The sequence below is a fragment of the Pelmatolapia mariae genome, linkage group LG23 (genome assembly GCF_036321145.2).
Source record: "Pelmatolapia mariae isolate MD_Pm_ZW linkage group LG23, Pm_UMD_F_2, whole genome shotgun sequence".
NCBI classification, from domain to species: domain Eukaryota; kingdom Metazoa; phylum Chordata; class Actinopteri; order Cichliformes; family Cichlidae; genus Pelmatolapia; species Pelmatolapia mariae.
In genome coordinates this window covers 29,334,326-29,355,305 of record NC_086246.1, presented here as the reverse complement: position 1 = coordinate 29,355,305, position 20,980 = coordinate 29,334,326, and the positions used below count along the sequence as shown (strand labels likewise).

The 20,980-nt window shown below is 38.8% G+C and overlaps 1 protein-coding gene across 1 annotated transcript; it reads right to left on the bottom strand.

Annotated features, from left to right (window-relative positions):
* Positions 1–159: 159 nt before the first annotated feature.
* On the bottom strand, positions 160–10,012 carry LOC134621212 (protein NLRC5-like). The gene is made up of 6 exons (XM_063467643.1): positions 9,919–10,012; positions 9,453–9,517; positions 7,968–8,396; positions 6,197–7,835; positions 5,820–6,080; positions 160–586 (listed from the first exon to the last, which is right to left on the bottom strand). The coding sequence occupies exons 3-6, from the start codon at positions 8,356–8,358 to the stop codon at positions 160–162; spliced, it is 2,718 nt and encodes a 905-aa protein (XP_063323713.1). The 5' UTR covers positions 8,359–8,396; positions 9,453–9,517; positions 9,919–10,012.
* Positions 10,013–20,980: the final 10,968 nt, after the last annotated feature.

Genomic DNA, 20,980 nt, shown 5'->3' with positions numbered 1-20,980 from the left:
ACAGATCAGATTTCCCAAGAATCTAATTTCCTCTGAAGGTTCTGATAACTGAGAAACGAATCTGAAATCATACAGATTCTAAATATAATAGATAATATTCTTGAAGACATACAATAATTTGATTGAGCAGCTGCTAACTTAAATAGATATCCAACATATTTACCTGAGCTGTGAGATATAAGGCAGACACTGCAGGAAACTCCTCACTTCACTCTCTTCATGTGAGCAGCCTGTCAGCTCCACTTGTTTCTTCTCTGGTTGGAGTTTCAGCACTTCCAGGAGGATGGAGGTCTTTCTCTCTGAGAGGTTTATGGACCAGACTGCAGGAGCTGACTGGAAAAATGGCCTCAAACCCTGAAAGTCACCTAAAAACTCTTTGCTATTCACATATTGAAACAAATCAAGAAAGATGTTGTCTAAGTTAGTCTTAACAGGAAACAATGGGAGGAGCATCTTCACTACATTGTAGAAGTTTGGTCCATCATGAAGTGCTGCTTTCACGCATAAATCCATGAACAGCCTCTTCTGCTCCCTCTCCAGTGTCCCATTGTATTTCTCCTGGCTCCATGAAACTGGACCTCTAAAGCTGAATAAGAGAATTTCACATGTACAAATACATTTGTGTTAATCTTAATCTTAAAAAAAATAATACAATTCACAGCAGGGAAGAGACACAGAGTCCGTGCCATGCTGTTGTACAAATAGGTAACCACAACAATTATGATGGATATTTTGTGCAGAATGTCAATGCTTGTACAAACCCAGTTCTAATAAAGCTATGATGCTGTGTGACATATAAATACAAACAGAGTAATATGATTTGCAAATCTCATGAAGCAGTATTTTGGTCATCATAGAACATAAAAAAACATATCAAATGTTGAAAATGAATTTGATGGGAGCAAAATGTCTCCAAAAAGTTGGGATGAGGCCATGTTTACCACTCTGTAGCACCCTCTCTTCTTTTATCAACAATCACTAAACACCTGGGATCTGAGGAGTGTGGTCCCAGTCCTGTCTGATAGAGGATTCAAGCTACTCAATAGTTCTTTTCATTTTGTCATGTGTCAACTGGTGAAAGGTCTGTACTGCCAGCAGGCCAGTTCACCACCTGAACTATTCTACTATGATGCAGTATCTGGTTTAGCATTATCTGAGCGAAATATGTAGGGCCTTCCCTAAAAAAGGTCATTGTCTTTAGGTTAAAGGCATATGTTGCTCTAAAACCTGTTTATAAGTTTTAGAACTGATGATGCCTTTCTGCTTGAGCAAGCTGCCGATTCCATGCAGCTCTATACTGTCAGAGATGCAAGCTTTTGAACAGAGGACTAAGTACTTTAGTCCAGAGGATGAGGGGTCAACATTTTCTAGAGAAGACAGCAATGTTTCTGGAGCAGTGTTTCATGTTCTCACGTCTTCTTTACACGATCTTATATGAGCTTTAACATGTGGAGTTAAACCCGATATCATGGTAAAGTGTGTAATAGACATGGCGGTCCACTGTGGCCATTTCACATTTTCCCCTCTCCAAAGTGTGAAGTGGGCACACATGCAGAATTCCAGTACCAGCAGAGGGAAATAATATATTAAACAATATTTCTATTTATACCTTATATATAATCTTATTTTTGTCGGTCACAATATATTAAATATAACTTATTTTTAAATCATACATGTTAAAGTCAGACATTCTTTTAGATTACTGCTCCTTAGTGTCTCACTCACTCCCCCTTCCCATCCTTCTCTCTCACATCAACAACACACAGTCTCTGAGGCCATCTTGTAGCTTAAACAAGCCACTCCATATGAAATGTCAGTGAGATGCCTGTTATTAGAATCATTTCATAGATGATATTTTCTTTTTCATTATATTGGTTAAATTTAGACCTGATTATATTTTTATTTTAATGTATTTTAATTAAGCGTGGTTCAGTAAAATCATGTATAAATTATGATTTTGTGTTTAACAATTACAAAATGCTTAATATAATTTCTCTCATTCATAATCATATATAATGATGGGAACGTGACACATTTCTTTTCATTTCGAATTTCTGCAACCAGTTTCACACACACAGATCCTTATTGGCCAAGGCTAAAACTTTATTCCCCCTGTCCCGTCTGGCAGTGTAGCAATCACAACTGTTGTCTGAAGCCTAAAAAATGTCAAGCAGATTTATTTTCACTACTGAAGCATTACAACATTTGCTATAATGGTCCACTTGGTAGTCATATTTTATTAGAACTTTACTAGGATTTTTTTATTTTGAGTTATTACAACCATAATGGACAAGACAGGGGGATGGAAAAGAAAACAAGAAATAAACACTGGGGAGAAAATTAATAGAAAGAGAGGGAGAGAAAAATAGAGGAGAAAAGATAGAGAGAGAGAGAGAAAGAGAGAGAGAAAACACTGATAATCTGCACCTGTTGAAAAGAAAAGTAGAAGAAGCTGGTGTCAGCACTGCTCCTCCCAAGAACCCTCAATTTAAAATTGGCACCGGCAACAAGTTGTCGAATAAAAGTTGTCGAAATAAAACTGAAACACAGGCAGCCATGTGATTGAGCGGGCGGATGGAAACAATTAGTGATGGGGAGAAAAGGACCCAGATGCAAAATCCCTATGAGTGAAAGACCTAGGCAACAGTTGACCCTGCCTGGGATAGGGTCAAAGGGGCCCCACCCTGCTGCAAGGCACAGGGAATATGCCCAAGGGCGAAAGTTGAATCCATGGGGTCTGGCCATACAAAGCTCACAAAAAGAACATGGGCTCACCCTTCTGTAGGTCCACCATCTACATCACTGAAGGAGTCAGATGCAGTGTGTGCTGGGAGGCTGCAAGGCGTGGAGACATTGGCAAACCGATCCCCAACTACCAAGACTAGCCAGTGGGACATGAAAAGTCACGTCTCTGGTGGGGTAAGGATGCTGAGTAAGTGCATGAGGCTGAGAGCTACCGGCCAGATATAGTCGGGCTCACCTCAACACATGCCTTGGGCTCCAGAGCCAGTCACCTGGAGAGGGGCTGGACTGTCTCAATCTGGAGTTGCCTTTAATGAGAGGTGGCAGACTGGGGTGGGTTAGTATGTTCTCTGCGTGCTGCCTGTACATTGGAGTTTTTCCTGGTGGATGAGAGGGTTTGGTTCCCTACACCTTTGCTCGGGAAACAGGTCCCGATTATGGTCTATGGATTATGGTACAGTTCAGAGTACCCAGCCTTCTTGGAGTCCCTATGTGGGGTCTTTGAGGGTGCTCCACCTGGGGACTCTGTCGTCCTACTGTGATACTTCAATATTCAAGCAGGCAACAACAGTGAGACATGGAGGTGTGTGACTGGGGGAAATGACCTGCCAGTTCTGAACACAAGCGGTGTTCTCCTAGTGGACTTCTGTGCAGACCACAGTTTGTCCATAACAAACACCATGTTCGAACATAAGGGTGTCCATAAGTGCACGTGGGACCAGGATACTCTAGGCCACAGGTCAATGATCAATTAGATAATCATGTTATCAGATCTATGCTGGCATGTTGATGCCTGTTGTTGTGGTAACCACCAAACCAGACAGTGGACACCAGTGCCTGAAGCAAACACTGGGATGTGGGAGGAGTTCAGTGAGGCCATGGAAAAAGACTTTGGGAGTGCCTCAAAGAGATTCTGGCAAGCAGTGGCTGTCCTTTGTCACTGATTCTGTTCATAATTTTTATGGATAGAATTTCTAGGTGTAGCCAAGTGGCAGAAGACTTCCACTTGGATGGTCTCAGAATCTCATCTCTGCTTTTCGCAGATGATATGGTTCTGTTGGCTTCATCAGGTGGTGGCCTCCAGCTCACACTGGAGTGGTTCGCAGCTGAGTGTGTAGCGGCAGGTATGAGAATTAACAAATCCAAGTCTGAGCTCATGATCCTATGCCAGAAAAGTAAGTAGCTCAGGGTCTTGTTCGTGAGCGAGGAGCGGGAGATCAACAGACAGAGTGGTGCTGCGGCTGCAGTAATCCGAACGCTCCCGGTCTGTCATGGTGGTACTAAAAAGAAAAAGCTGAAGGGATGTTTTGCAACTACGAGTGAGTGTAAAATTCAAGCTCTCAATTCACCAGTCGGTGTATGTCCATACCCTCACCTTTGCATGCTGTACATGCTTTGGTGTGGGAAAGCATGGAAGGGACATTGTGGGCCAGCATGTCTATAACAGGCTTTGCCATGATACTGTGTTGGTATAATACAGTGAACTGTGTAAACAGACAGTGATTTCTGGAAGTATTCCCGAGTTCATGCAGTGATGCTCTGTCTGTCCTGGTCGTTGTATCCTTGGGCAAGACACTTCACCCTACCGCCTACTGGTGTTGGCCAGAGGGGCCGATGGCGTGATATGGCAGCCTCGCTTCTGTCAGTCTGCCCCAGGGCAGCTGTGGTTACAACTGTGGTTTGCCTCCACCAGTGTGTGAATGTGAGAGTGAATGAATAGAGGAATTGTAAAGTGCTTTGAGTGTCTAGAAAAGTGCTATATAAATGCAATCCATTATTATTATTATTATTATTATTTTCATGACATAATCATGCTGGTTTGCTGCCCGAGGGCTCAAAGGTCATAAGTATCCAATATTGTTTTTCATCCTTGTCCTTTGCACACAGAGATTTTTTTCAGATTATCTGAATCTAATGATGATATTATGTACTGTAGATAATTAGATCTTCAAAGTCTTTTTTTACACTACATTATTCTGAATGGTAAATGCTCTTAAGTAGTTGCAAAACATCCCTTCAGCTTTTTCTTTTTAGTACCAGCCTTTTGTTGCTCTCATCCCAAATTTTTGAAATGTGTTGCTGCCAATAAATGCAAAATATCCTAATATTTTCCCTAAAATGTTAAATTTTCTTTGGTTCACAACAGGTTTTGATATTTAATAGGTTTTGTATTCTATTGTGAATAAAATATGGGTTTATAAGAATTCCTATTTGTTTTTTATGTAAATTTTAAATAGTATCCCCGAATTCTGAACTTTTTCAGAATTGGGGTTTCATGAATGAAATGAAAACTAACAAATTAGACATTCAGATTCATCAAGCACCATGAGACCAGCCTGAGGCCTCTCGGATTCTATGAAATGTAAGGCCTCAGATTTACCGTAGTTTTCGAGTCATAAGCCGCTACTTTTTCCCCACACTGTGAACACTGCGGCGTATACTGATGTGCGGCTAATGCATATTTTTTTTCATGCGGCCAAAAACATTTTGCCTGGTAACAGTAGACGAATAAAATTGATAAGTAGTATATATGCAGTATATATTTTTTACCGGTTGTTAAGAGACATTGTAATGTTGTTTGTGCACTGTTCCGTAAAAAAAAAAAAGCATCGTAATTTGTGTGTTACCGATACGTACGTATACTTAAAGGTAGCCGTGTTACAGGCGCTGTTCGAGGAAAAAAAGCATTTGCAGTATGTATTTTTGTATGTTACCATAACGGTTACGTTAAAATGTTTATGTTACCTTACGGATTAAATTAAACGTTAAAAATCCTCACGTGTAATATTTCTGTGTATCTCATATTACAAGTGAAACGCATACGGCTTTAAATCCGGTGCGGCCTGTACAAGTACAAAATTGATTTTCTTTCTAAAATTAGAGCATGCGGCTTTTAATCAGGTGCGCTCTGTAGTCCGGGATTTACGGTAATCACATTGTCCAGCTTTCAGTTCAAAATTTAAAGCTCCTTTTCTATTTTTTAAAATGCCACCACAAAATAAGTCTCTTTTTTTTAACAGTCACAGACTATATAAAATAAGCAGGTACATAATTATTTGAAAGGAAAAGCTACATACCTGACTGAGCTGATGAACGGGAAAGCCTTTAGCAGAAACTCACACTGACTGTGACAGGGAGGAGTTTCGTTGTCCCAGTAGAGGCAGACATGAACCTTTGTAGGAATCCTCTGCATGACTTCCACAGCTCTTTTATAAAGCTGTTTTTCACCATCAACTGGAAGGTGAAGGTTTCCATCTAGGCTGAGTAAGGTTACAAAGTCCATCTGCTCTTCACTGATAAGAAAAAGCTCCCACAGCTGTCGAGCCAGAGAGTCAGACCTATAATTGAAAGAAGAGATCATTACCTCATTGTAAAACTAACCAAGAATATGAGTCTTATTACAGGTTGTAACCTAAGCGGTAATATAACCCTAAAACTGCATGTTCATTCTTACCATTGGACATTTTTAAAGCATCCAAAGAGCTGTCTCATTCCTTGTTCTGATATCATCACGTCCTCGACGTTCAGCCATATTTTCCTTTCCTTTGACTGAGTGACCACATATGCCACAGCACAGCAAGGGTAAGGATCCAGACTGTCTCCACTGAGATCAAGATGGTAGTCCAGTTTGTCTAGAAGGTAGATGCATGCTTCAGGACTCTGGGACTCATACAAGCACTGGCATAAGAACAGTATGTCAACATGGAGCCCACTGTCCTCAGTATCAGCCTCTTCTTGCTCACACAGATGAGGAAAAAATGTGTTTATCAGCTCCTTGAAGAACCAGTTAGATGTATTCTTCAGTTCCTGATCTGGAATCAGATGCTTCATCAAACTTGGGCTCTTCTCATTCAACAGTCGACACATGAAGGGGATCAGATGTTTCATATGTTTCTTCTCCTCTGTGAGGCACTGCTGAAAAACATCTCTGATTTGATCAGGATTCTTCAGGAGCCACAGTGCTGCAAAAAACTCCTGCACTGTGTAATGGAGAAATGCATATGTGGTTATCGTTTCAGTCGGGGCCACCTTGATGAGAAGTGGTTTCAGGAAGGACAGGACACAGCTGTCTTCACAGGGCAGGTCTGTCAGGTTCACAGATTTTTGCTGGGTTGAAAGAAAAGCAACTTCAGCCAGAGACAGAATTTCTTCTCTCTTGGTTTTGATGAGGGAATTCAGCTTTTGGTTCTTAGTTCTGCTGTTTATCTGAAGGCAGAATCGAACAATATTGATGTAGATCTCAGTTATTGTACATGGCTGTGGAGCATCTTTTGATGAAAAGCAAACAGCCATCATCAGTGCATACATGGGGACATGACAAAGAGTTACCAACTCCACACTACTCAAAACCTTCTTCTGATCTTCACCGAGTGTTGCAGATAAGTATGTTTTTATAGTCTGCTCACTAAAGCCTTTCACCTCCACTCTGTAAAAGTCTCCAGAAAACAACTTTTTATCCTCATCATCTGGTCTGCATGTTATGATGATCTTTGCAAGAGGTAGTAATTTGTTCTTTAAAATCTTTGTAACCACTGGTGAAGAGAGATCTGTGAGTCCATCAAAAATAATTGTAACATTGTCAGAGTGACTCTGTATGTCCTGTAAGACCTCATCTTTGCCTTCATCTAGATCACAAAAAAAGCTGAAAAGAAGTTCCTCCAAATTTTTGGCATTCACGATCTGTGCTGTTTCCCTCATGTCAAAGTAAAACATGTAATCAAGCTCTTTGCTTTCTCTTTCTGCCCAGAGTCTCAACATTTCACAAGTCAGTGCTGTCTTTCCAATTCCAGGTTTTCCAACCAAGAGAATGTTTTTATCTGTTTTCAGCAGCTCACAGGGGGAAATGTCTGGTTTCTCTTCAGGGATGTATGTCCTCAGTTTTTTAGGGCGACTCAGCTTGCTTTTCCTTTTTTTAAATTTTTTTATTTTAGATGGAGGAACACTTTCCTCTGTGTCTAATATAAGTGATGAGTATGACAGATCAGGTCTCTTGTTTCCTTCAAACCAATTTTTACTTGCTGCCCAAAACTCATTTGACTTCTCTTTTGCATTTGACTTTAACATTTCCTGATATTTGTGGCATGACCTTGGCCCTAAAAGCAGTGAGAAAACAAATTCACTATGAATTAAAGCAGTTGTAACAGATACATTTGTGCAATGCATTAAAGTGCAGTTCGTCAGTACATCAAAGATTTTATTTTTATCAAGATTTTACTGCAAAATACCTTGTAAGTAGTTTGTATCGACTTGTGTCTCCTCCTTGAAGGAAAAGCAGCTGATCCAATGATGCAGATCAAACTTGTTTTTCTCAGTGGAAGCATCGCTGTTTTTCTCAGGAGGAAGAAGCGGTTTCTCTAAAGTCCTCTTCCTTGTCCTGTCGATAATCTTGAGTAACTCATAGCAGGCTGCTTCCCCTTTTTTTGTGACTGAGATCAGTGTTGTTCTTCTTTTGTCTTCATCAGTTTTCTCTGCCTTTATATTGCTGACTTCTTCATCACCAAGAACTCCTTTCTGATTCAAGTTCTCCAAAATCACAGAGAGATCCTTTAATCCTCTTATAAGATAGGGTTTGGCATGCTTGACATAGTCTAACGCGGACTGTGATGTGCAGGCCATGTTTCCTTATGTGTACACGCTGACCCAACTTCACTGACCTGGAGATCAAAATACCAATTTAAAAATGTTCATTTAAACAGTTTAACTATATTTGAACTGTTTATAGTTATTATATTATTGATGTATTAGGTTTTATATATATATAATTTAAACCCAATTAATATTTACAGCTTAACAATGACTTGCAATTCAATAAAATTAGCAATTCGATAATATTGAGAATAATGCTGCAATAATATACAGTGATAATAGTCGACACAACATATTATAACAGTCTGTCTGTAAACCCAGATAACAAACTGCAGCTTGCTTTTTACAATTTAACAAATATATAAGAATGTATGAAACCTTCAAAGAAAACTTCACACACATCTAGTCAAAAATATAAAAATATAATCTAAGTGTAATCTACAATTTCTCCCACTCAGAGACACAGGTCTCTGAGTGTCCAGCATTCAGACGGCTACCTGAGGCGACTCTTCGTGTGAGAGAAAATCTGCTCACACAGATATGTAGAGCCAAATACTATCAATAAGGCCTCTGCAATGTTCTTAAGACAGTTAAACTTGTCAGGTAGTGATGTCCAGCAGGTGAAAATTTTGTGATTTTTGTGATGTGCACTGCTGGCCCAGCCATTCATTTTTTAATGCACCTTCTCAGATTAATTCACTGCGTGTTGTGCCATCAATTAACCCTTTGCGTGCCAGCTGTGGCACGCGTGCCCAGGGTTGCCGACCCCTGTTATAACCTTTGAGTTTTTGTTATAGGATAACGTTGGAGGGAGTATATAAATGAAACTCGCAGGATTGCCTTGGTGAGCTCTTGCATAGACATTTATTGTGCATACTATTGGCTTCTTTCAAGTAAATAAATGCATTGGAGCTTGTTACTCTGTTTGTCTGCTTCATACAGGAATTTTCTTTTACACTACAGCTGTTTCCTGATGAGCCACTCAGACCCAATACCAGATTACTCCTCATTTCCCAGTGATTTAACACCTGAGGCAACATCTGTCATTTTGGAGGACACCCAGAGACTGCATACAGATGCAGTTCAGCTCCAATGCTACCAAGCTTGGCACCCTGCTTACATACCTGCTTCCCCAGCGTTAATCCCAGTCTACTTTGTTAAGGCCCATAGCAATCCACTTGTATATCACCTAATGCATTAAGGGAGAGGAGGATGTGAATTGTCTGGAATTGGAGTTATTATCACTGTACAAGTGAATGTTGAGGTCAGCAAAGATCATCATGTTAGAAGAAAGTACAGAGAAATGAGTAAGAAGAGCAGCAAAGTCATTAAAAAAATACTTCTCTGGCTTAGGTGGTCGGTAAACAGTACATATGATTTTAGGAGTATGTAAAGGGAGCTTTAAAGTGGTGAATTCAAATGAGTGAAAGATGGGAACAGAGACAGGAAGAACTTTCCAGTGCTTGCAATGGATCATCGCAATACCCCGTCGCAAGTATGACAGGTTCAAAAAGACAGATGGAGTGGCTTCATTGAGTGAGAAAAAGTCTCTAGTCTGTTCCAATGTTTCAGTCAAGAAGTCTAACTTACAGTCAGAGAGGAGATCCTGGACAAGATGCCACTTGCCAGTAAGTGGATGCTTAATACACCACAGTTGATGCTGATGTTACTGTGTTTGACTGTGGAGCTACCTGATCAAGCTAGGGTGTTAACATCCTGGCTGGTGATATGGGAAGTATGACGAGTTGCAGACCAGGTGGACTTCATTGGATTAGTGTTGTCATGGTTTAAACTTCGTCCAGATAGCAGCAGCAGGAGAACTGAAAAAATTGAAAAAATTGAGAAAAATCCAGGACAGGATTACTGTTATTATTGTTGTCCAGCAATTATAAAGAGTGAAAAAGCATCTAAAAGGGGAGATACTACGGTTTGATGTTTTGTTTTGTTTTCCACATAATAACATAATGCTTGATGTTGAACAAATTATTTGTTGCATTTAGTTAGCTGTAGTTTTGGTGTAATGTGCAAATTTATTTGTAGACAATGTTTTGAAAAAGATCACATGTTTGCTTGTTCAAATATGTCAAAAATCATCAGCTTTTTATGGTGATATAATTTAACATTAATTTAGACCGCATTAGAACATTTATGTCACATATTTATAAAACATTTGGAATACAGACAGAACTTTATTAACAACTAAACAAATTCATTTGTAAAATATTAAGATATTTATATACTTTAGATGATGCAAAAGAGTTTTTATTTATACTTTCACGTTTGAAAGAAAAAAAACTTGCATGTTAGAAAATAAATGAGAGAAATGAAACTGCTATTAAAATGCAAGTCTGCAGCATCAGGACACTGAAATCAGCAGCAAGTCTTCAGCACTTTAAAGTGTGAGCTATATTTTTATTCCTAAACTAAAAGTTTAGTTAGGTTTTAGTTTCGTTTTAGTTAGGTTTCATTTGTAAATGCATCTCCAATTAATACTACTACTACTACTAATAATAATGATAAACTTTGCACTTATAAATCTTAATTTAAACTTCATTATAACAGTGTAACAGCTGTACACAAACGAGGATAACTGTCACCACCACGTGACCGACTTCCATAAACTGGCCGTTGTGGAGGCTGCCTCCAGTTCTTCCGGGTGGACACAGAGACATTCCAGAGCTAGCAGTGGTTAGCGTGGTTAGCTCCCAAATGACTGAGCATGAGAGGCTCTTTACGGAAAGCTGCATTTATAGGCTTGATCTGTCTACGCTGTCTAACCACAGATCTCCGTTTTTCTCTCTGAGCGTCTCTAACTCTGTTTGTGTTAATGATCCCGGAAATTTTAATTTGTAGCATTTGGAACTTGACAAAGTACAGGGCTGTTGATCCGAATAAAACTTCCTTATTTACCAACAACATCACAAAGTTACAGGAAGCCCTTTGTTTCAAAATAATGTAATAAAAATACCTACAGGTTTATATGACTTACGAAAAATCCGGTTTGTTTTTCGTCGAAACGAAAAAGCCCCTTTTACCTCTCATACCACCTTAATTTAACAAACACTGAGCTCCTCGGGTTAGCCTACCTACACATGCGGGTCATTTACCATAAAGAACATAAAACGCGGATCTCCAAACGAACAGACAGAAAGTTTAAACCTGAAGTTTAAAGAGCTAGAGATAACGCAGTGAGTTATTTATAAATATTTATGATGTTATCTCAAATTTCCAGTTCACCTCAACAGCTGGTGACCTCTGTGCGGAGGCGATGTGGAAACCAAAGGTCAGAAAAAGTCTGTACAACAGTTTCGTGTCACATTTAGAAACAACCTTAAAACGAAGTTCCTGCAGTTCTTACCTGTGTGATGCTGCGCTCACTGCCTCCAGATATCATAAAAACTGTTTTCTTTTGGCAGTCTCTCAAAACTTGTTCTTTTAATCTCTGATACCGGTTCACTCTGGGTGTGTTCAGGCTGAGCTGCTTTCACTTTCACTTTCTGTTAATGCTTTTAGGATCCACTAGATGTCACCAGTGGCGGTCCTAGCCTGTTTGGTGCCCCGGGCGAACACGCCCTCTGGCGCCCTCCCCCCCCCCTCCCTCCCACACACACACGCACGCGCACACACATATATGACCCTATATATGAAGAGAGAGAGAGTATGCATAGTATGCAAACGGCTACCAAACAGACATCATAATTCGTCATACAATTAGAACAGGACAAATCAACAACTGACACTGACTAATTAATATTATATTATTGTATATATTGTTTGGAGTTTAGTCTGTTACTGTTACTATTTTTACCATTTCTTCTTGGAGCAACTGTAACCCACATAATTTCCTTAGGGATTAAGAAAGTATTCTGATTCTTAATGTTTTAGGATACATGACCTGCCATTATCCAATGACACATCTGCTTACCTGTATCTTTTGCTCGTTTCTCCTTGTAGGAGCCATAATTAAATGTATTGAATTTTAATGATCACTGGGTTTTCATTTGTTTGGTTGCTATGGTGATGTGTAACGGGAGTCACGTGGGTGCTAGCGGTGACATTAAGAGGGCGTTGTCAGTCTGTCTTTCACTGGTTTGATTTTGACAGAGAGGAGGGCTGGGTAGCCGTAGTTTTTGTTGACCGCAGCACAACGAGTTTCCCCTTGTTGCATTAGAGCTGTGATGTTTTAAGAGTTTGAATCGCGAGCCGATCACATTGCTCTGTAAACTTTTCAAGCACTTTAATAAACAAGCAAGCAATTCCACCTCTCGCATTATTGCGTAAAGTTGACAGCGCGTCAGGCAAATAGGCAGGCTCCATCCCCGGCCTCTAGCGACTGTGGAAGTCGCTACCCTCCTCCTCTTCTTTTCTCTTTTTTTTAAACTTTAAAAACGGATTGTGTGTGAGACTTTAAATCAACAAAATATAAAATATACATTTTAAATAGTTATTGATCCCTTTACCCCTGGTCCTAAAGTGTATATTTATTTTCTTACTCTTCTTATATTTATTGTTTGTTTACTTGCACTGCTATAACCGGAGCCTCGTCGTCTCGTCTCTCTATATACTGGACTGTATGTAGCGGAGATGCCAATAAAGTTTACTTTGACTCTCGCGCTCACTTTTCGCGTATAGAATTTCGAAAAAACATCGGTGCAAATTATAAGTCTGTATCATAATGTCTGCTGTTTTCGTGTTGTTGGTTTGTTTTTATTTTGTTTTATTTTGCAAGTTGGTTATTAGATGCTGCTCCAGCCAGCCAGAGAATCCCCCGCCGCCCCGCCCTCTCCTCCCTGTGCCGCAAGCAGCAGGCGCACCTCGCAAACGGAGGGCGCCCTTACTCCCAGCAAATGGGCGATAGAAAACCGATCGGTGCCTATGCCATTCCCAATATGCGCTGGCATGATGTCGGGGCAGCATGAGTACGAGCATTTTTTTTTTTTTTGCCGATGCCCGTGATGCCGCCCCCCACCACGATGCCGCCCTGGGCAACCGCCCGTGTCGCCCGTATCTAAAACCGCTACTGGATGTCACCATTAGAACACAAAACACCAACTCACAATCAGCCCTGTCAGTGTGGAGTACTGGAAATGATGAGGAAATAAACACTACTGTAAGAAGAGTGAAGGGAATAAATAACATTGCTGGAAATTTAGTTTTAAATATCTGAAAACATTTTCAGTAAATAAAAACTTTCAAAACTTTCAAGTTAAATAATGTAATTTAGATTTATATTTTTTCTTTCTTTTTGTCATAGTTTGTGCTTAAGTATTTATTTATTTATTTATATACTTTGATAAAGATACCAGAAGAAGATGAGGTAAGAAGCCAATCCTTGGGAGAGAAACTAGATTGTATTCTCTATTTTTCACCAGCTTGGACTCACATGAATGATCTTCAGCGGTGCCATAATGAGACAGGCCAGTAAAACAGACTTGTTTACCTGGCTAACTCACAATGGTAACTGATTATTTTATTTAGAGCATTTTCAAGTTTATACATGTACAAGTTATTAAGCTGTACATTATTATTTAATATGGCTCTGCTGTACTGAAGTTTAATCAGAATCCAAAGACCTCTCTAAAACCCTCAAAAAACCCCAACAATGGGCAGCCTACATTTTTCTGTTTAAAACAGCTCTAGCTGACCTTAAATCCTTCAGTTTCTTTCTGTTAAAGATGCAGAAAATACGAAGCCAAGGTTGGATTACAAGAGCAAAACATACAGAGCAGGATAAAGGTAGAAAGATATTTCAACTTGTGGAATCAGTAGCTCATAAGTGAAGAGTAACTTTCCGACTATCCGAATGGAGACAAGAAGCGATCCGAGCCGGACAGATAACACATGTCTTACTAACCTTACTCTCCAGCAGGACATTTGCCTTGCCTGCTAATAAAGCTGCTTTACTATAATATCACCAAGTTAAAAACAATAACTTCCCTTTTAAAATATATTTTAGAAATACGTGAGTTACATAAAATTCCTTTATTTTCTTTTTTTTGGTCTTTAAAATATGAGAAAAACCTCCTTCACCTCTCATACTTCTTAATTTTAACACAAACGCCAACCAGCCTATGTAGATGTCAGATTCTGCAGCTGCAGACTTTGTGGAGTTTGTGGTGTGAACCCAGAAGCAGATGCATGGAAGCAAAACTACATCTTAACCAAGAGCCAGCTGTTTGTTTAAGACTAGTGAAGAATACAAAACAAATGGCAGAAGGAAACTCAGACGAAACTAACTAGAACTAAACTGGGAGAACTAAAATAGACAGAGACATAGATCCTAAAACCTGAACAACCTGGAACGTGACATGAGAAGAACAGACAGTCTGACAAGGGACAAAGGGAAACCAGACAGAATATATACAGATGGGTGACGAGAGAAGTGAAAACACTTCACCCTCGAAACAAGGAAAGAAACAAACATGGAGGCACATGACAGAAAAGAGATACTAAACACAAGGACATAGGACTAGGACCCAGTGACCCACTTTACCACAATGTATCTACAGTTCATTTCCATTCCTTCAGATATCTAGTGCAAAAATAATAGGAAGGTGAAACACTGGAGATTAAAAGTCTAGATTCTGAATACTTCACTGAGTTATATAAGATTACAGTTTTTCTCCATAGAGGGGAGGCAGTTTATGGGAACCAGAGGGTAGGGCTGTGTGCTTTCTTTACTCATGACTCAGAGAAACAGCCGAAAAGTAAAGCTTAAAAACTGTCCGCCTCTTCGTCATGAATCTTACCAGTGTGGTACTAGTTCAGTGTGTCCAAACATCACAGAGACCACATCTTTTAGGACCATTCCTCTTTGTCTGCATCCATAAGCCGTGGATAGTAAAAAAAGAAAAAGAAAAATGCCGGCTGCTGTTTTTCCTTTCACTTTGCTTGATCAGGAAGTAGGAAGTACTTGTAGGATTCACTAGATGCCGCCATTGTATGAAAAACTAGGCCATAAATCACCACGTTTCAAACCCGTCTGGTTAAAAAATTATGTAAAAATTGCTGTTTAAACACAGGGGCGCATCTAGAAGGGTGGCATAGAGGGGCATGTGCCACCCTAAAATGATCTCTTGCCACCCCAAGTGCCACCCTAGTTTTGCATATGACAGTGTTGTTTATTAAAATAAGATAGCATTAACACTTTTAGCGTAGTTACAGTTAACAGTGAATATAAATGCTAAAACTGAATATGTTGCATAGTGTTCCCCCCCTCCACCATTAACAAATGGTTGAGACCATAGTGCAGACCGGCTTCTCTGGAGCAAGTGATGCCTATGATTGTGTCAGAGCACATTTTGAACAACACCATGGGAATTTCAGAGTTCACACAGGTGGCTGGTTGTTGCACTCTGGAAATGGAATGAAGGTGAGTGTTATTAACCATCTGGGGTCCACAGACACCACCTCCTAATCATATGACTGATTTAAGCTGCAACTGCTGCAGTCTCAGTCAGTGTTGAAGGTTCGGACTTCAAAGTCATTTAAATTTTAATGACAGGCCACTAAATCCAGAGTTATAATAAAAAACACATATATAAGCCATGCTTTTTTCTAAATACTATTGTCACAGTTTTTTGTTGTTGTTCCTGTTTGTTTTAAGCATTTTCTAAGGTCAGCGCGAAAACAGTAAAGTAAAATGTACCATGCCGACCAATTTTTAAAAAGTCAACACATGGGATTTGGTTGTTTAGGAAGAGGGGGCACAGAGACAGAGCAAGCGAGGGACAGAGAGAGAGATAGTGAGTTTTGAGATGGGGAAGATTTGTGACGTTTAGCTTGGAGTGCGTAGTGTGCGTTGTGTAGTTAGTCTGTTGTGTTGTTTTTGTGTCAATGAGGGCACTAATGACTGTCACAAATGCAGATTACAATGTAAACGCTGTCTCTAGGTGGAAAAGAGGAGTGATACACCTCCTGTTGTCAGGCCTGTGGTGTTCTCCTCTGTCTTGTGGCGGACAAACAATTTTTTTTTTTTTTACTGGAACAATTAATTTGTGGGGCATCTTATTGAGACACCTGATTGTTCTCTCATTTTAGTTATAGTAGTTTTTTTAATTGGTTGCACAAAATTAAAAAACACCAGGTGTACAGGCTGCATTTTTAGATAAATAGTTGTATATGTTTACAAAATGTGTGCATAAGTTTTCAAAATGTACTTATAAAAATAATTTACTCAACCTGTCTGCGATTTGTACGGTAAAAAAAACTATGACTAGGATTTTATGTTTTTTGTGTGATTTCAGATGAGTTGTGTTAATACAGTATGTCAATAAAAAACAATTGTAAACTCATGAGGTTGAGCTGAAAAGAATGATACCAAGCAAGGCAAGACAAAAAAATAAAATGAAAAAAATTAAAGGTGAAATACAAATGTGAAATCAAAAGGAGTCAAAAATGGACGGTTATATTTCAAACCTCAGAGGGTTAATCCAACAAATCATGAAAAATTTGGTTTAAATTTTTGTTCATGACAGTGCAGATTTCTGATATTTTGTGTAATTTAAGCGTGTAACAATTTGATTTTTTTTTTCTAACAAAAAAGTGTGACACTGAAGTTAGACTTGCATTTGTAAATGAACCGCCCCATGTTGTGTAGCTTTCTGGATTGTATACTTAGTGGGCTACATATTTATTTATTATACAGACTATACAGTACATAGTATCACAATTTGCATGTTTTATGTAACTAAAGTGTTTAATTATGTGGGCTACAGAAAATAATTAAGTTTATTAATAATTAAGATTATATTTATATGAAAAGCGTGTATACTTACTGAATTTGAATTATTTTAACCATATGTAACCACCTGTTTATGTGTTTGAAAAAAAAAAGCCTTTGATTTTTCCACCCCATTTGATTCCTTTGCCACCCTCACACCACCCTAATTTCTCTAGATCCGCCCCTGTTTAAACAGTCAGGAAACTGTAAAACTAGGAAAACTCTGGTAGCTGCAGGAACTACAGAATAGTTCCTCAATCAGTCAAATTAATTTCAGTTTGATCTGCATACAAGCTAAGAGATCTTTTATTAGACTGGCACAGTGGCCTTAAATGTTTAAATGTATGCAGTAGTTTTTGATTCTGATGTGCAGCTGTCATTTAGTGCAGAAGAAGCGTCACGTGACCCCTTTCCTCAGGAGCGCGCACTGGGCAGCGAGAGTGGGTCCAGTTGACTCCACCTTCACAGTCCAACCAACTGGACGTGGAAGCAGTGACGTTTTACTTTGAGAGTCGTTTCATTACCGTTCAGTTTGTGGGTTACAACATAAAGTGATACATTTATTGTTCTCACATGGTGTCGACTATTTCAACAAACTGAGGACGTTTTGCTGAATAAGAGGATAATCACGTCTGTGTGAACTTGATTCATAGAAAGTTTAACGTTAATAAAAACACGTTTTTCCATGATTTGGACACAAATTGCAGCTGGATCAGAGAGAAGGTGGGTCAGCCCCTGAGAGCATAAGGAGGATCCATGGCAGTAAATAAAATCCATTAGCAGTGGTTGAACTTTGACCTCTGACTTTTACCACTTTCTGGCATCGTTTCAAATTACAGAGAGGTGTGTTTAAACAAATAGAACTGTGACAGGAGAGCGATTAACTACTGATGAATTTATATGTTTTACTGGGAGGGATATAGAAACAGAACATATAGAGTTACATGAGATACACGTGAGCTGCTGGACAGAGAGGTGATATTCATGTGAATGACTTCTCTAAGTACGAGTTTGAATTCTTTCTTTTATTCTTCTGTCAAATCCCGATGATTTTTGTCATGGTTAGTGGTTGGAAGTACTCAAAATGCTGATTTCAGTACAGTGTGTTTATTGACAGTGACACATGATCACACAGGAAAGCAACAATCTTTGCGACTGGGTTCTGAGGTGTCCTGAAGGCTCCAATCGTCGTCATGGGCTTGGTCAGAAGAAACACCACAACACAAGGCAAGGTGTGGCTAAAGATAACAGATAGAGAGAGGTAGAGAAACACAGAGAGAGAAAGAGCGAGAGGGGAGAATATGAGCCAGAAGACTGGAGGACCATGATTTTTTGATTAATTGGATTATTTCAACTGACTGTTTTATAGAAGTCACTATGACTGTGTAGACAGTTTATATAGACGGTAAGTGATGCATGAGACTGTTAACTACACAGAAACTAAGGACCAGAAAAATGTCTGATTGTGTTTTCCTGTGTGATAATCTGCTGTAGGCCAAAGTTTCAGATTTCAGATTTGCTTTGTGTAAACTTGATTTCTTTATAGAGGTACACCATAGTATATACGATATGTTAAGGTATATGTGTTTTTGTTATCATCCTGAGGGTTGAAGTCTTTTCCATAACTGCTCACCAGGTGATTATTTTTCTCCAGTTTACTTTTGCATTAGGGGAGCATGAGGGTTTTCTGTTACAAACCAAAAGTGAAACCAAATAGAAGGGAGCTAATCTTAGTGCACAGTTTCTATGAATCAGTGTTGGCTTCAGTCACAAAGACTGGGACCTAAAATCAAATGATTACCTTTGAATCACTATCAGTACTGTATACAGCTGTAACTCACACAAACCTGCTTACACCAACACTTAAAATCCCAACCATGACACCAGAAAACATGCAGCCTGCAAGCTGCCAGAGTCTGAAAGAGCTGCACAAACCAACCCACAGTGTCATTATTTCCACTGGAACATCTGCCATCCTCTGAGCTCTGCTGTGTTTGGATCAAACTTGCTGTTGTTTGTTTTCTTTTTAGTTTATTGATTTATTGCTTAACAATAACGACGCCTAATCTAAACTTATCTATTTATTTCAGTGTTTAAGTTCTCCTGTTATGTCCGACACTGTCTGGTATTTACATTCATGGCACTCATCTCTGAGTTCCTATTCATTTCAAAGCTGAAGGCACTTCTAAAAACATTTTCCCAAATAGTTTAAGATATCCTGTTTCCAACTCAATCACTTAAAGATGAAGAAGGACATTACAATATACATGAATGCAAGAATAATAACTATTCCGTTGCATATTTAAGACTGTTTCACCTGTACTTTTACTTTCTATACTTTAACTTCCCTTTGCTGCTAAAACATCTTTGCTTTTATTTCATGAATTTATGAATGGTTGAGATCAGTGGTGCAAACAAACAAAAACATAGGCTCTGAACTACAGATGTGAGGGGAAAAAAGTTAGTCTATATGTTCTCCACAAATGTGACAGTGTGTGGCATATTAACGTTTTGATGAGAAGGTAAAGTCAGAAATGAATCAAATATATAGTTTAACCAGTAAAACTATTTTTTTTCTGTTCATGAATGTAAGTACATATCTGTGATCTGACATCTTAATCAAAATAATAATGATAATAATGTGTTTTACTAATGATTTCAGAATTTTGTCAAAACAATATATTTGAAAATTCATGGCTTACAATAATTATATGTTAGAGTTAAAAAATAACATTTAGATTAAGAGCTTATGCATGCTGGTGGATTAACCATAAGAAACATAAGAAAATATTTAGGTAATTACCAGTGCTGTTAATTTAGGGCATCTATGGCATAAACTTTACACTGAGTGGTAAATTTGTTAAGCACTGTATATGAATCATCCCCTATGACCTTTAGATTTATTACCGCTCCACTCGGTTCAACAACAGCAGAAGAGGTATTACTGAATAGCACATGATTACCAAAGTAAAAGCACAACGCAGCATTTCTTTTAAAGGTACAGCAATACTAAAAGAAAAAAAAGTAACTGGACACATTTGTGATAATTTCTGTGTAATAACTGCGAATCAGGGCTACAAAATGCTGACTGCATATTTTAATCACAATGCTACTGCATGTAAATAAGTGTGACCATGCTTCAGCATAGTCTGTATTACCACTCATCAGATTTTCCTTGTATTTGTTAACTTTAAATGACTGGATATCCAACTTTCAGCTAAGAAACATTTAGCTAGATTAACCCTTTTACGCATAGTGGTCACTACAGTTGACAGCTATTCAAAGGCTGTTTTCTTGTATTTGTGTCAGTGTTGATGGTACACTTGCACATAAACCACTACATTGGACACTGATGTGTCACTCCATACCCTGCCATGTTTAAAAAAAAAAGCACATGTTTAAAAAAAGTACATGTTTAAAAAAATGAAGTTCAAAATGCACATGTTGCATGCACATAGTTCAAAAATCTTTTTGTCATGCCTAAAGATGAATAAAAATACTTAAGAAAAAAAATCCTGATTGAGGTTGTCATAATTCATGCATGAAAGGGTTAAAAAATATCTATTTCTATCTGCGGTGTCATGTGTCAGTATCCTGTGTTCTGTGTGTTGGAATTTTTATATGATCACATGACAAGTCCAAGGCAGGGTTAAACAACAAAAGCTCCATTATGAGACAGAACAGAGCAAGCATCAGAGACAACAGAAAATTCTGACACAGTGGGGAAAAAAGAGCTGCTCTGTGTACAAACTGATTGTTTTCTATGTTACTTAGTGGGTGTTTCCAAAAATGAGTTTTCTGTTCCTGCTGCAGTCTTTTGATGCCACTACAGCTGAAAGTTTTGTTCACTTTTTAGCACACAGCTGTTTGATACATGCTATTATACACTAAGAGATTTGGTAACATAGATTGGTATGGAAATCAAGAAAA

Bases quoted from the DNA above. Each gene is read 5' to 3' on its own strand.
- LOC134621212 (XM_063467643.1), bottom strand. From the start codon at position 8,358: ATGGCCTGCACATCACAGTCCGCGTTAGACTATGTCAAGCATGCCAAA. The intron at 7,836-7,967 runs GTATTTTGCAGT...CACTGCTTTTAG, and splicing joins CGATACAAACTACTTACAAG to GGCCAAGGTCATGCCACAAA. The intron at 587-5,819 runs GTATGTAGCTTT...TCTCTTATTCAG, and splicing joins CCGTTCATCAGCTCAGTCAG to CTTTAGAGGTCCAGTTTCAT.